Genomic DNA, 15,843 nt, shown 5'->3' on the forward strand with positions numbered 1-15,843 from the left:
TACTACACATCCTGGAGGAGCAACAATTTTATGCCAAACTATCCAAGTGCGAGTTTGGCTTGACAGAGATGCTCTACCTAGGGCATATCATCGGTGCTGATGGGGTGAAGGTCCATGAGGAGAAGATACGGGCCATCTGGGACTGGTCGGTACCATGAGATGTGACTGCACTGAGGGGTTTCTTGGGCATTTGCACCTACTACAGGAAGTTTGTCAAGGGGTTTTCACAGCTGGCAACACCCTTGACCGATTTGACCAAGAGAGGGGCTTTCGCATGGACTGATGGAGCACAGGTTGCCTTTGATCGCCTCAAGGAGGTGATGAGAAGTTGCCCGGTCTTGGCACTTCCAGATTTTTCCTAGCCCTTTGTTGTGGAGTGTGATGCACCCGACGTGGGAGTTGGAGCAATTTTGTCACATGATGGGCATCCCATTGCTTTCGAAAGTCGGAAGCTCCTACCGCATGAGCTATCATATTCCATATATGACAAGGAGATGTTGGCCATCATGCATGCATTGGCCAAATTTCGACAGTACTTGGTCGTTAACAGGTTTTGGGTGAAGACTGATCACAACAGCCTTTGTCACTTCATGGGGCTGCAGGGCCTTAATGATTGGCAGCAGAGGTGGGTCAGCAAGGTGCAGGCCTATGACTTCGATATAGAGTATGTGCGGGGAAAGCACAATGTGGTGTCTGATGCTCTATCTCGGAGACCAGCTAGTCTATCACTCATGAGCATCTGCCATGATTGGAAGGCTTAGCTATTGGTGGAGTACTCCAAGGACAGGAGGGCATGCGAGATCTTGGAGGGTACCCACGCAGATGAGCGCTACCAAGTGATGGATGAGGTCATCTATTACAAGGGGTGCATTTTCCTGGTACCCAACTCGCAGTTGAGAGAGGGAGTGCTCCAGGCAGCACATGACTCACCATTATCCCAGCACCAGGGGTTCCAGGAGACATATATGGTAGTCAGGGAGAGATTCACGTGGAAGGGCCTCAAGGGGGATGTGCTGAAGCACGTATAGGAGTGTGAGGCATGTCAGCGGAACAAGGGGGAGCTGATTCACCCTGTAGGATTGCTACAGCCACTTCCCATCCTCGAGGGGAAATGGGAAAGTATATCTATGGATTTCATCACAAGGCTCCCCACAAGGACTGCATTTATGTAGTGGTCGATAGGTTGACCAAATATGCCCACTTTTTCGCCATCCCCACTAGGTACACGGTTGCACAGGTTGCAGAATTGTTCTTTCGGGAGATCTTCTGGTTGCACGGGCTCCCTAAGAACATTGTGAGTGACAGGGACAACAGGTTCATGGGAGGTTTTTGGCAGGAGCTTTTCAGATTGGTTGGGACCGAGCTCACTCCTAGCATGAGCTACCACCCCCAGACAGATGGCCAGACAGAGAGAGTTAATCAGTGGCTGGAGGGGTATTTGAGGAACTACGTGACAGGACAACAGAGAGCTTGGATTTGGTGGCTACATCTGGGCGAGTACTGCTACAACACCACCCACCACATGTCCATTGGTATGACTCCTTTCCATGCTTTGTATGGATATGATGCATTATCTTTTGCTGATGTTGTTTTTGGAGACAGCTGGGCCCCAAAGGCCAAAGATTAGATCCAAGAGAGCCAAGACATCCTCAAGGCTCTCAAGGATAACTTGGTGACTGCACAAAACCAGTAGAAGGTGTACGTAGACTGGCACAGGATAGGAGGCATTTCGAGGAGGGGGACTTGGTGTACCTCCGGCTACAACCTTATAGGCAGTCCACGCTGAAGCAGAAGGGGGCCAAGAAGCTACAACCCCGCTTCTATGGGCCATACTGGGTGATCAGACGAGTTGGGGAGGTGGCCTATGAGCTAGAGCTGCCTCCGGGGAGCAGGATCCACAATGTATTTCATGTCTCATGCCTTAAAAAGGTGCTGGGGCAACAGGTGACAACAACAGCAGAGTTACCCCCACTGGATGATGAGGGCCACTTGGTTTTGGAGCTTGAGGCCATCTTGGAGAGGAGGGAGAGGAAACTGAGGAGCAGGACCATCAGGGAGTTCTTGGTGTGCTGGAAGAACTTGCCGGATGAAGATGCCACTTGGGAGGGTGAGCACATTTTGGAGCACCCAGCTTTGAGGTTGCTTGAGGGCAAGCATCATTTGGGAGGGGAGGACTATCATGTCCCTTCCCAAACACATTTGTAACAGGGTGTTTCTACACATTTTTGCACAATTTTGGCTAAGGAAAAGAACCCAACATTTTCGACTTAGGGACTTAGGAGGAAATTCGACTTTATTTGGTTGCTAGTGGAATGTGGGGGCCACCCACGTGGGAATTTGAACTAGGCCATTCGAATGGCTTGGAGGGAATTCGAAGTGCTGGATGGAGGGGCCCACATGAGGCAAGGAAGGCCCACGAAGATAAAAGGAGGAAGCTCTCATTTGGATTCATTCATTCACCTTGCAAATCGAAATTACTTGATTGTTCGCTCTGTTGTTTAGCCGAGTCAACTAGCTCTTTAGCCACGAATCTCTCAAGCGGGAGATTCAACCTTACCTTCGGGGGACCTTGAGTGCCCGCCCTAGGAAGGCAGTTCCATCAGCATTTTAGGAGATCTGGGAGTGTGTTACAACACTACCATTCAGTCACATATAGGGAATGCGTATTTTTGGGCCACCAGAAGAATACGCAAGAGTTTGAGCCACAACAAATCAGTCATTTGCCGGGAGAGCTAGGGGATTTGGAGGACAACAGTAGGCCAACATTTCTTGGGAGTTTTGGAGCCAGTAGAGCCAGCAACCCAACAGTTCGAATTGCAGGCTTGGGGACAACTGTCCAAACTTAAATAAATAGTGATATGCAAAGCAAAAACAATTTACAACACAAAAATTTTAAACAATCAGCAAATGCTCATAAAAACTTTGGAATTAAGAACCAGCTGAGCCATTTTATTAATCAATGGAGCAAGTACAATAGTATGGAGGAATGCACCTGGGCTTGCCTCAATGGCAAGCGTGACAAAACCCAGGTGATAATACAATGATCTCAAATGCTGGAAATGACTGCTCCTCTAATGCTTTGCGCTGCCTAGAAAACTTCACTACTGCCTGGAAAGGGACTGCAAGAAACTCCTCCTCTGGTGCTTAGAAAATGATGAAACATTAGCCACAAAGCCCATAAAAACCTGTAAAAACCTAGAAATGGTTTGGCCCAATTTGGACTTCCCAAAATTCATCCCCAAAGGCACTATTCAATCCCCAACAATTCTACACTGTCTGCTGCAAAGATATGGCTTAAAACCCCACCTTTGGTGCTTAGAAAATTATGAAACTTTATATTTGGGATCCTTGTCAAAAACCCAGAAAAACCCAGAAAGGATTTTGGTGGGTTTAGACTTCTAAAATTAGACCCCCTTGGAGCCCAACTTCAGTTGCATTTGTAAAATTCGGCCTGCTTGAAAATGCCGGTAAATCCTCCCGGAAATGCCCCCAAAGTGTCGGGCTAACCCTTGCTATTCAATCCCTGACTTCCTGGGTGAGCTCTTGGCCTAAGGCACCTTCTCCTAAGCTCCACGAAAAACTACTGAGTGGCCTCTGCACTGTCCCCTAGCCCAACAATTCAAATTGCTGGAATGCTAGCTATGCTGGCTGTAAAACTTAGCAAGAATGTTGGTCTATTGCTGCCATCTCAGCTCTCTAACTCTCCGATAAACAATCTGATCTCTATTGGCCTGTATCTCTCTCTGTGTATTCTCTCACTGCCCAGAAATACGCACTCCCTGCTCTACGCTGTTTGGTGGTGCTATGTCACTGCCCCAGAACTTCTGAAATCCTTGTAGAACTGCCTCTCTAAGGCAGGCATGGATGGTCCCCCGAAGTAGAGGTTGAATCTCCCGCTTGAGAGATTCGTGGCTAAACAACAGAGTGAACAGTGAAGTGGTTTTGTTTGCAAGATGTATGAATGAATCCCAAAATGAGAGCTTCTCTCTCCTTATAACTCCTTGGGCCTCCCTTGCCTCATGTGGGCCCCTCCATCCACCTATTCGACTTTCCCTCCAAGCTATACGAATGGGCCAATTCGAATTCCCATGTGGGTGGCCCCCACATTCCACTAACAACCAAATTAAGTCGAATTGCCTCCTAAGTCCCTAAGTAGAAAATGATGGGTTTTCTTCCTTAGCCAAATTTGTGCAAAATTGTGTAGCAGCACCCTGTTACAAATGTGTTTGAGAAGGGACATGACAATCCTCCCCTCCCAAATGTTGCTTGCCCTCAAGCAACCTCAAAGCTGGGTGCTTCAATATGTGCTCACCCTCCCAGGTGGCATCCTCATCCGGCAAGTTCTTCCAACGCTCCAAAAATCGCTTGTCCTCAAGCAATGCTTGAATGAGCATCCTCTCTAACTGTTGCTCCCCATTGTCACTGCAACATGTGCTAGGGTCCTAGATGTGCCATTGAATCGTCCCTGACCTTAGCACTGTCCTGATATGAAAGAATCCTTCAATACCAGGATCCCAGGCCATCTTGTCCAACATGAAGCTCCCCTCGCTCCACTCACTATCCTGCCCGGTGCAAGTACCAGAAGTCCCTTGCTCCATCAGTGACTCGCTAAAGCCCAATGGAAGATCTGTATGATCTCCCCCTGCAGTAGTCGGCGCATCCCTAAAGGTTATTGAGCTGTGAAGAGTTGTGACGCCCCAATTCCCTACTAGTCCCAGAGTGGTGCCACCATGCTGATGTTGCGCTACTCTGACTATGTCATACTCCCCATCATGCGTAGATAGTATCCTCCTCTCCTGGAACTTGATGGTGGAATACTGAAAGAGGCGAGACACATCCTGCCTGGGCATCTCCATGGCACCAAGGCCTACCCATCCAAATCTAACTTCGAACCTGTGCAACAATAGAGAATGTCTACCTCCCCATATGATGAAACCCTCTGTGAACCCCCATGTGTCATCCCAGAAGCGAACTATATCACTCTTTGCCATGACTCCGCTCATCACAAGTGATCTATCGATCAACTGAATCCCTGCATCCCATAGCCATACCTACTGTGACATAGCCTTGACAACCGATGGAATCCCTTTGGCCCTCATCTCTAGTCCTTGCATGCCACCCATATATAGGCTCCATACATCATGAACTAATCTGAGGCATGCTAAACTTTTCGATGCCTACCACTGTGTAGTACTGATGACCACTGGAAACCACATGTGCCAAATAGCTACCCCTTGAATGCAACCAATAGATGGGTATCTGATACGTGCAATCGACTCAGTGTATGCAGATCCATCCTGCTCCTGCCAACCATCGCCACTGGTTCGGCTACCCGCCCCCTGGAGAATGTGTTGATACAATGTCGGGAACTCGGATACATACTGGACAACTATCTCAACCGTACACGGTATCCTCTGCTCATGCATGGTCCAGACATGCCTTGTGGAAAGAGTGAAACATGTCTCCCCTGTGACCAACTCCCCAGGCATAGGATCAGTGATGAATGATATGCCATCCCTGTCGGTGATCACCTCATCCCTCGATCTGTGGCTGTCAAGTCGTGCACCGACTTGATGACCCTGTTGAGAAGTCTCCCCTCTATCGCACCAAGTGTCATCCAAATATCTTGGGTGAGCTCCCTGTCCCCTGCTGCTCGTGCCCAGAGTGTCAAAGGACAACAACTAGATTGCCCGTTCCTGTAAGTGACGTAGAAGAGGGTTAGGAGTGTGAGTCCCCGCGGATACCATCAAGTATTGCTCATCTGTGTCCCCATCGATCTTGGGTGAACTACACCCAAAGGTATGCCCAGTATCTCCGTCCATGGGTGTCCCTGGAGGCAACACTCCAAGACCTCGTTGTGCAGCACCATACGCCTCTGCATACCACCGATCATCCCAGTACTCCTGGACATGCCACTGTACACCGCAGCCTACCCCTGTACATTGCTAGATACCCTTGGCTACAACTATGCCATCTTGTATTGTCCTGCTTCCTACCTGTGTCACTGCACCTGTCACTCCCTGCATGTACTCACTGTGATGTGAGGCACTCCCACTCCGCAACGCAGTCCAACACACTACAACACACCACCATGCATCTCCATGCCCACCTGTAGACCACTACTGAACGCTAGATGCTCCCACACATCCCTGGATATGATGGCCTAGAGCTATGTCTCTACGTGTCAGGCCACACCCGATCAGTATCATCACCTCCACCATCACATCATTATTCCCGCAGATGAATGGATCTTTCCTCCAAATCCCCCCTAAGGGATCCGTGAAGTGACTCTCCCTATGTGTTAGCAGTGATGCCACCACTGCTCCGCTCCTTTGCGTCCTTTGTGCCCCGCACAAAAGTGAAGAGCCCCCAGCTCCATGCAAGGCACTGTCTGGTGGCCTGCTAATGCCATCTCCTCCGACAAACTCTTGCCAGAGTACGCTGATCACCTAGTGATCCCATTTACAAATGTCATACCAAGAAAACCAAAAGTGTCTGTCCATAAACTAGTCAGCCACTGGTGCTGACCGAGACTCCCCTAGCGAATGTGCATGCTCAACTGCTAGGTCAACTGCACCATCCTAGTTGTAGTCAACTGACATACATGGGAAATGATAGGTAGTCCCTCCCAGATCCCAATGCCAGTCGGGGCTTCCAGCATCCCCAGTGCCTGGAAACTCCTGTTGAGCTCCACCTAGGTCCACTACCATCTCCATAGTCCACTCCATCGGGTACCAACTCAGAATCTCTCGCCACCCAACCCAAGAGAAGGATCGAATGCACGAACTCCCGCACATAGAACAACCCCAGCATGCGGGTGTTGCACCCTGTGCAACTCAGGTCGTCTCATCTCGCTATCCTGGTCAATACATACAATCTGACTAGGTAGCTCTGTCTCCCTCTGTCCAATGGGCCAAGGTAACCTAACAGTGCTGCCAGCCCCGTCTATGTATGCCTAAAGAGGGTTGCTCTCACGCTCCAATGTGCACTCTAGCTACACCAGTAGGGAATCCAATTGCTCCCCAACGTGAGTCAATTTGGCCATGGACTCAGCACAAACCGCTCTCATGCCCTCCAGTTCCTCATTCTGCTGCAGAATCGCCTCTCACACTAACACGACCTTCCTTTTTAATGCTAGAAGGTTGGCTTGAAACTGATGGAACTATCGTGGGCATCTATCACCTGTAAACTCGGTCACGACTCCAGATACCTCAACAACTATTGGCATCTCGTCCAGGGATGGCACCCCCTCAACAAATGGCTCTATGCGAGTAGGCTCTATCCTCTCCACCAGGGTGTCAATTGGGGCTATCAAAGAGGTCTCTAATAAAGGTGACTCTTGCACCACACCGGGTATATCAATGTGCTCCTCACCATCCTGTGGGCTCTCAACATCATGCTCAACCTCCTCCTCAGGCTCCTGATATCTAAAGCCAGGTCTCCACTAGCAAAAGCGCCCCTTGGTCTCACCCTCTAACCGTCTTTGTCCTATCTGCTCCTTTTCAGGAGATCTGGTGCCTTGATCTGGTCGACTTTCCCCACACAATGTAGATGGCTGCACCCCCACGGCCTGCTCACCTCTAACGTCTTTGTTGTAAGGGTGAGGATGGGTTTGGTCTGTCACCCTCCTCAACTGGGCCAACCTCTCATCGTCCCAATGAATTCTACCCCAGAATTTCTGCATACTGGATTACCTTGAGCCATGGGTTTGTCTTCGGTTTCACCCGTCACTATGCACTCATACCCAAAGCTTCCATGATCTTCTGGCTAATTTCCCACAGCTGGGCCAAGATCATGCTCTGATACCACTGTAATGTTCCAAACTTAAATAAATAGTGATATGCAAAGAAAAAACGATTTACAACACAAAAATTTTAAACAATCAACAAATGCTCATAAAAACTCTGGAATTAAGAACCAGCTGAGCCATTTTATTAATCAATGGAGCAAGTACAATAGTATGGAGGAATGCACCTGGGCTTGCCTCAATGGCAAGTGTGACAGAACCCAGGTGATAATATAATGATCTCAAATGCTGGAAATGACTGCTCCTCTAATGCTCTGCGCTGCCCAAAAAACTTCACTGCTGCCTGGAAAGGGACTGCAAGAAACTCCTCCTCCGGTGCTCAGAAAATGATGAAACTTCAGCCACAAACTCCTTGGCCAAAACCCACAAAAACCCAGAAATGGTTTGGCTCAATTTGGACTTCCCAAAATTGACCCCCAAAGGCATTATTCAATCCCTAGCTATTCTACACTGTCTATTGCAAAGATACGACTTAAAACCCCACCTTCGGTGCTCAGAAAATTATGAAACTTTATATTTGGGATCCTTGTCAAAAACCCAGAAAAACTCATAAAGGATTTTGGCTGGTTTAGACTTCTGAAATTCGACCCCCTTGGAGCCCAACCTCAGCTACAACTGCAAAACTCAACCTGCTGGAAACTGCCTGTAAATCCTCCCGAAAATGCCCCCAAAGTGTTGGGCTGACCCTTGCTATCCAATCCTTGACTTCCCGAGTAAGCTCTTGGCCTAAGACACTTGCTCCTAAGCTCCACAAAAAACTGCTGAGTAGCCTCTGCGTTGTCCCCTAGCTCAGCAATTCAAACTGCTGGCTCTGCTGGCTGTAAAACTCAACAAGAATGCTGGTCTATTGCTGCTATCTCAACTCTCTAACTCTCCGACAAACAATCTGATCTCTGCTGGCCTCTATCTCCCTCTGCGTATTCTCTGGCTGCCCAGAAATACGCACTCCCTGCTCTACACTGGTTGGTGGTGCTATGTCACTACCTCGGAACTCCTGAAATCCTTGTAGAACTGCCTCTCTAGGGCGGGCACAGATGGTCCCCCGAAGTAGAGGTTGAATCTCCCGCTTGAGAGATTCGTGGCTAAACAGCCAGTTGACTCAACTAAACAGTAGAGTGAACAATCAAGTGATTTTGTTTGCAAGATGTATGAATGAATCCTAAAATGAGAGCTGCTCCCTCCTTATAACTCTTTGGGCCTCCCTTGCTTCATGTGGGCCCCTCCATCCACCTATTCGACTTTCTCTCCAAGCTATTCGAATGGGCCAATTCGAATTCCCATGTGGGTGGCCCCCACATTCCACTAGCAACCAAATTAAGTTGAATAGCCTCCTAAGTCCCTAAGTCAAAGATGATGGGTTCTCTTCCTTAACCAAAATTGTGCAAAATTGTGTAGCAGCACCCTGTTACAAATGTGTTTGAGAAGGGACATGACAACAATGCAGAGGGCCAGTCCAACATTTTCGTGGGGCTTAGGAGCAAGTGCTACAACCCGGAAGCTCATTCAGGAAGTCATGGGATTCGCAGTGGGATCAACCCAGCACTTTTAGACATTTTCGTGGAGGATTTACAGGCAGAATCTAGCAGGCCAAGTTTTGCAGTTGCTGTTGAAGTTGGGCTCCTTGGGGGTTGAATTTCAGAAGTGTGAACTAGCTAAATTCCTTCGTGGGTTTTCCTGGGTTTAGGCCAAGGAGTTAGGAGCTCAAATCTCATAATTTTCTGAGCATGGGAAGTGGTGTTTCCTGCCATTCGAAGTTAGCAAAAAGGGCAATTTTCTGGGCAGCGCAGTGCAAATTGGTCAGCATTTGAGGCAGCCATCAGTTCAGCGATTTCTCACCTGAATTTGGTCATGCTTGTCCATTGAGACAAGCCCAGGTGCGCCACTCTATTATCTATTGTATTTTGCTCTCAAAGAAGTAATAAAATAGCTTAGCAGTTCATTATTCCAGCATTTCCATGGGTGCTTAATATATATTTCGTTTTTATATTTGCTGTACAAATTGTATGCTTTATATCACTTGTATTCCTACTTAGGAACATTACACACATGGGCACTCCCCTTTGAAAGCCAAACATGTAGGCGCTTCCCCATGGTTTTGTCCTCTAATTTAAAAAATAAAAAATAAAAAACTAAACCTAATACTTTTATAGCTCAACTCTCCTTTCCCGAAGCCATTAAGATTTATCATTTATCGATTTTATGTTTTCATATCTTAAGACTTTGATTTTTGTTTTTTATAATTTTAGAGATGGGTTCCCCTATGTGAGGGATCCCCCGTCTCTTCGTCCCCTTTGACACACTCTAAAATTTGGGGGATGTCTCCACCTATGTTGCAGGAAACACCACTTCAGGTGCCATACTAGGCGCGTTTCCATATGGAAATGTGTGTGGTATGACCTTGAAATGTATTTCTTACTGTATGGATGCATCCCATGTGGGCTAGATCACCGGATTCGTCCAAAAGCCCACTCGAATCGCGAATCCAGCCAATCCGACACGATTCGCTACGGATTCGTGTCCAAAGTTTATGACACGTCGTGTCCTAGAACGTGTCGCGATTTTGCTGAGCGTGTCGTGATTTTGAAGAACGTGTCCTGTTTCCAAACGAGTTTCTAGGACTCGTTTCCAGCGCGGGTTATATGGGAAGATAATGATTGGAATACACATTGAACCTGTAATGGTTGAAGATTGCGTTAGAAGGGAACCAAAAAAGTATACAAGTCGATCAGTGATGTGTAAAGCAGTAGTCAAAGCTTTTCCTTTAATAGGGAGATGATTGTTTTGGAAAACTAGTGGAACAGATAGAATCGAAGAAGATCCTTGGATGGGGGCACTAGCATTTACAAGCTCTAAGAAGAGCTGAAATTTCTTTTGGTAGGTAAGGAAATAAACTATTTAGCAAGGGAAACTAATCCTGAATCAACTTCAGTTTGGAATCAAGGTTTGAAGTCACAAGATCAATTGCGAATCCAAGGAGATAGGAGTGGAAACTGCAAATGATATCTTTAAAACCTCAAAAACAGTACTATAAGACTGAGTACAAAGGCAGATGAAATTATTTGGTCTAAAAACAAGGCCTCTAGGGCATATGATCCAAAACTAGGTTGTGAAGCGTCAATGAATGAAAGAATGAAAGAAGCATCATATGATCCAATAAGGACCTAACATGGAATAACTGCAAAAGGAGGGCCTGGCAAGGTCCGTGTTGGTGCATCTTGTGCAAAAGCGAGGATGTATCAATGGAACATTTGTTTGTGCACTGCCCATTCACAAAGGAAGTATAACTTTATAAGAGCAAGCTTCAAACTTAGTGGATGGTGAAAGAAGCATCATATGATCCAATAAGGTCCTAACATGGGATAACTGCAAAAGGGGGACCTGGCAAGGTCCATGTTGGTGCATCTTGTGCAAAAGGGAGGATTTACCAATGGGACATTTGTTTGTGCACTGCTCATTCACAAAGTATGAGGGCAAGCTTCAAACTTAGTGGATGGCTGGGAGGATGTACCAATGGAAAATTTCTTTGTGCAATGCTCATTCACAAAGGAAGTATTAGAGCAAGCTTCAAACTTAGTGGATGGTGATTATAAGTGGGACGGGAATTCTCTGCAGGAATGTTGGCGGAAATGGCATAAGGATAGGGCTGTTAGAAGTCACATGTCTTTGCCTTGTATGGTGATATGGGAAATCTAGCTTACCATAAATGAAAAGACTTTTCACAACCCCCTAGACAGGTCTGTCACCAGATTAGATATGCGTACAGAGGGATATCACATCTGTTGAAGGGGAAAGAGAGATAACTCTAAAGGCTTGGAAATAGACAAATCAGTAGCCTGGGGTTATTTTGACATGTTTAATCAGGGTAATACCAGAAAGTGTGGCGCTGGAGGTCTATTATATTTGTAAAAGATAATTGTGAGATCAATTTCAAAGCAGCAGTAGGAGAGGGTTCTAACAATAAAGCATAATTATGTGCCCTTTGTTTGATGCTGACTTATGAATTATGAATCATGATTTAAATTTTTAATAGATTTATTATTTATGTGACCAGTACCACTGACATTTATTTGAATTTTGTATGTACTATGCATGCTAATAGCTATAGATGAAGATCTATGTTTGAAATCAATAAATTTGTATCATTAATTAAAATTTGTGTAAGAAATATGATAATATCTAATATTTAATATATATATATATATATATATATATATTTTAATAAAATAATATATAACGTGTCCTGTTCCGGGGGGTCAGCGTGTCGGAATCCGACACCACGAATCTCGAATCCTACGTGTCCCGAATCCCCGTGTCAGGTGACTTAGCATGTGGGAAACATGTTTCATATGGCTAGAAAAGCCTTTCAAGGCCACACCTGCATCTGTACTGTGTGCATTTCCATTTATAATTCAATCAATTTTGGCTTTTTCGTCTGCTGGGACCCACAATTTGGGAGTTAATCCCTAATTATAGATTAATCAATAATTAATGAGACTTCCAAAGTCTCTATTTGTAGAATAGCATACACACACACACACACACAATATATATACAGCATTTCCTTGCTTCCAATTTTTTGAGGTGTCATGTTTCCGGTGTGTTTCCTTTTTGGATAAACATACCTGGTTCCGTGTGTCATGCAACTTAGATCTCCACACATCCCTCAAGTGTGTTCCCTTGCTCCTGTATCGACACATCTTGGAAATTTGGTTGAACATTGTAAATAAGTTTTACAACATTGTCAGGTAGATTTTATATTTCTGTACTGTTGGGCTGAATTTGTTTTATTAATATAGACCAGCGCTATAATTGCAAACAAACAGTTAATAAATTCTCAAAAATGTCCAATGTATACTTGACAGGAGTTGTGATATTTCGATATTTTTGACATGTCATTTGTATATCATGTTGTTCTAATATGTGTGCTTCCTTTTTACTCTGAAATCTGTTGTAGAGCTAACTTGTGCCTAGTTTCCCTCCATGGGAGTCTTCTTGTTTCCTGTGATTTGATAGACTTCTGAAATATTATGGATGTATTCTCTGCCCCTTTCCAGTAATTCTATGCCCTTAGATGATGAGTAAAAGAGTGAGAGGAAGAGAGTTGAGAACTTTAGACAACACTGCTGATCTGCAAAACCTCCACAGTAAATTTTAGTAGGAACTATCAAATCTTTTTTGAGGACGTTCTGCCATTCACATTCTAATGATGCGTAAAACTCATTCACATTTTAATTTGGTATTTTTATGCATTATTTTGTCCTTGCAGCGCTTGCTGGTAGTAGAATTCCATTCTATTGTCTATAATGAAGCCGAGGAAGCAATTCCATGTACCAGAACAAGCTGGAATGAAGAAATTTATCCAGGAGAATTTGACAGTGTGAAGAACCTGAACAATTTCTTTGCTTTAGACACTAGTGCATTGCATCTGGGATTAGATGTGTTGGAAATTGGTGACAATGTGCTGGGACTTTCAAAGGGTCAGCCAAGAAGGGAAGTCTTGCAGGTATGACCTAGCTGATGCATTACCTTGCCGTGTATGCAAAGGGACTGCTATTTTATTTGAAGGCATGTGTTGTTAGATTGTGCTGACTAGTTTTACAGGGATATTTACTTTTGTAATCTACTTGGTAATTCTATGCCTTATTGAAATGCTTGGTATACTTGAACTATAAAATTGTGCAGACTAGAGTTGTGGGAAACTAGAGCTTGTATTCTCTTTGTAAACGTTCTTGTAAATTTTTATGCACTTTTGAAATATTTCAGAAAGTAAATTATGTAGAGAAATATGAGAAAAGTCCTTATTCCTAGCATATGCCCTGATCAGCTATGGTGAAAAAGAGCTTGATTTTGCCTCTCTATCTAAGCAAACATTGACTAACTTTGTTTGACCAAATTTGACCAAGCTGTAATTAGCCACTGCCTTCATTGTTTGGAAATTTTCTGTGGTATGGACTCCTCTCCTCAAGCTGAACAAACTGAGACCAAGTTGACTTCTTGACCCCCAAGACTACTTTGCATTGGGAACCGTGAGTTGCCTCAGGAACTGGGAAGGTTGTGAATATGAGACTGCCATGCTTGAGAACTGTTTGAGGGATACTGCACCAAAGACATGGCCACCTTCAGACTCTAGACTCTAACCATGCAGTAGGACATAGGTGCACCTTAACGTGGGTTGGGCTGGTCCATATAGTGGTGATCAACCCTACAAAAGCAGGCACCCATAAAACCATGAGTCCTCAAGTAAGCTCACCTAAGGCCCTCCAATCCTATACAAGATGAAAGGAACCCAAGATGAATTTCAAGGGACTGGCCATGGTCTGATCATTACAACAAGACACAAAATCTAGAATGCCTAATACATATTCTCACATTGTTGTTACAATGCCATTGACTTGTGCCCTGTTGTTGCCCAAATTGTACACCCAACGGAAAAGGCTCAGGGTAGGGGTTGTCACTCTGATCCCTGCCCACTCTATTTAAGCTATCTCCTAAGGCAGGCTAAGGGGGGTAGTCCTTGAAGGAAAAATGGATGAAGAACTTGTTGAGAATCAACAAGTTTAGGAGATACAGATGAATATCCTAGCAACTTGATTTAAATTATATGGCAAGTAAGATTAATAAGCACAAACAATTAGATTATATATTAAAGGGTATTAATAAAACTGGGTCTAGAAGAAGACGGGGATAAAGTCAATATGATCTGAGCCATTGATTAGAACTTAATTTGGGCCGTTAATTACTCAACAAGAAGATTATAAGGACTTTTACGGGAATTTGGAAAATACACTAGACGGATACTCAATTGCCCAAGTAGATTGATTTTCTCACTGGTTGAATTTCAGCAAGAGGAAATCGAATCAGAGGGTGAGTTGCAGGTGAGAGAGGGAGGGTATTAGCAATAGTCGGGAGTGTAGAAAATGGCAGGAAGAGGCAGCGTAGAAGAGGGACGCAGATCACCCTCTGATTCAGAGCAGTGTAGCGTGAGGGCAGCGGAGGTCAGGTGTCGAAAATTCACTGTGGAGCGGAGAAATTTGTTTGTAAATTTTCGCTTAGTGATTCTTCTTCTATTCTGCTATTATACATGAGATTTTGCTGAAGAATAATAAAAGAAACACTCATCTGCAACACTAATTTTCCCACATTGGGTTTTTTCGGGGAGAATTGTCCAAAAATAATTGCGTTAATGTGGTTGTTGTTGTGCTAGTATTTTCCTTACATTTATTTTTCACAGTAATTAATTTGTGAAGACTGCAATGTACGTATTTCGATATTTGTCGTAGTTAACTTCAAATAATTTGTTTCAGTAAATTAACAAATAAAAGAAATATTATCAGTTGCTGCAGTAAGATTTGGAATCTCCAGATTTTCACATGGTATTAGAGCATAGACAAGAGGCAAGAGAGATCTAGTGCAGAAGAAAAGGGAGTAGCGTAGCACTGCATAAGCAACTGCTCGAAATCCCCCGAAGGCTGTGCAGTCCTTGGGCCAGACAGGATTTCAAGGGAGAGTTAATTCTCTGAGTGAGTCGACAGAGAATCAATTTCCAAAACAAAGGGGTGTCAGAGGCAGAGGGAGCAGCTGTGGTTCTTTTGCATAGTAGATCTCCAGCTAAATCGCAACATCTTGGAGTAGCAAGTAAAATGTAGAGAAGGAGAATAGAATGAAACAACATGGATAGTCAAGATGTATTATCTTCCAGATTAGAAGAAGAATTCGCATGTTTGTGAAGTTCAACATCAATAGATGTTTGGTATATTGATAGCGGGGCTTCAACTCACATGATTGGAGTACGAGAATACTTCTCTAGCTATCAAGAAGAGCAGATGGACTTCCAGATCACTATGGGAAACAAAACAAAGTGTACTCCAGTAGGGAGAGGCACCATAGCATTTCAGACGGAAGCAGGAACCAGCATAAGAGCCACTAATGTACTGCATGTGCCGGGGTTAGGAATGAATCTGATTTCAGTGTCCCAATTACAGGACAAGGGGTACGATGTATACTTCATTGGAAGGAAGGTGTATGTCAAACATCCT

General features: G+C 44.9%; 1 protein-coding gene across 6 annotated transcripts in view; it reads left to right on the forward strand.

Moving 5' to 3' along the window:
• Positions 1-15,843, forward strand: part of LOC149263254 (uncharacterized) — a 463,048-nt gene that overhangs the window by 279,961 nt on the left and 167,244 nt on the right. For all 6 annotated transcript variants that reach the window (XM_089425983.1, XM_089425987.1, XM_089425985.1 and 3 more), the window contains one exon: positions 13,074-13,310. In XM_089425983.1, coding sequence (XP_089282109.1) covers positions 13,074-13,310 — 237 coding nt within the window. The remainder of the gene's footprint in view (positions 1-13,073; positions 13,311-15,843) is intronic.

Source organism: Pinus tabuliformis, chromosome 6 (genome assembly GCF_031772625.1).
Source record: "Pinus tabuliformis cultivar Carrire ecotype Pingquan chromosome 6, CPIR1, whole genome shotgun sequence".
NCBI lineage: Eukaryota > Viridiplantae > Streptophyta > Pinopsida > Pinales > Pinaceae > Pinus > Pinus tabuliformis.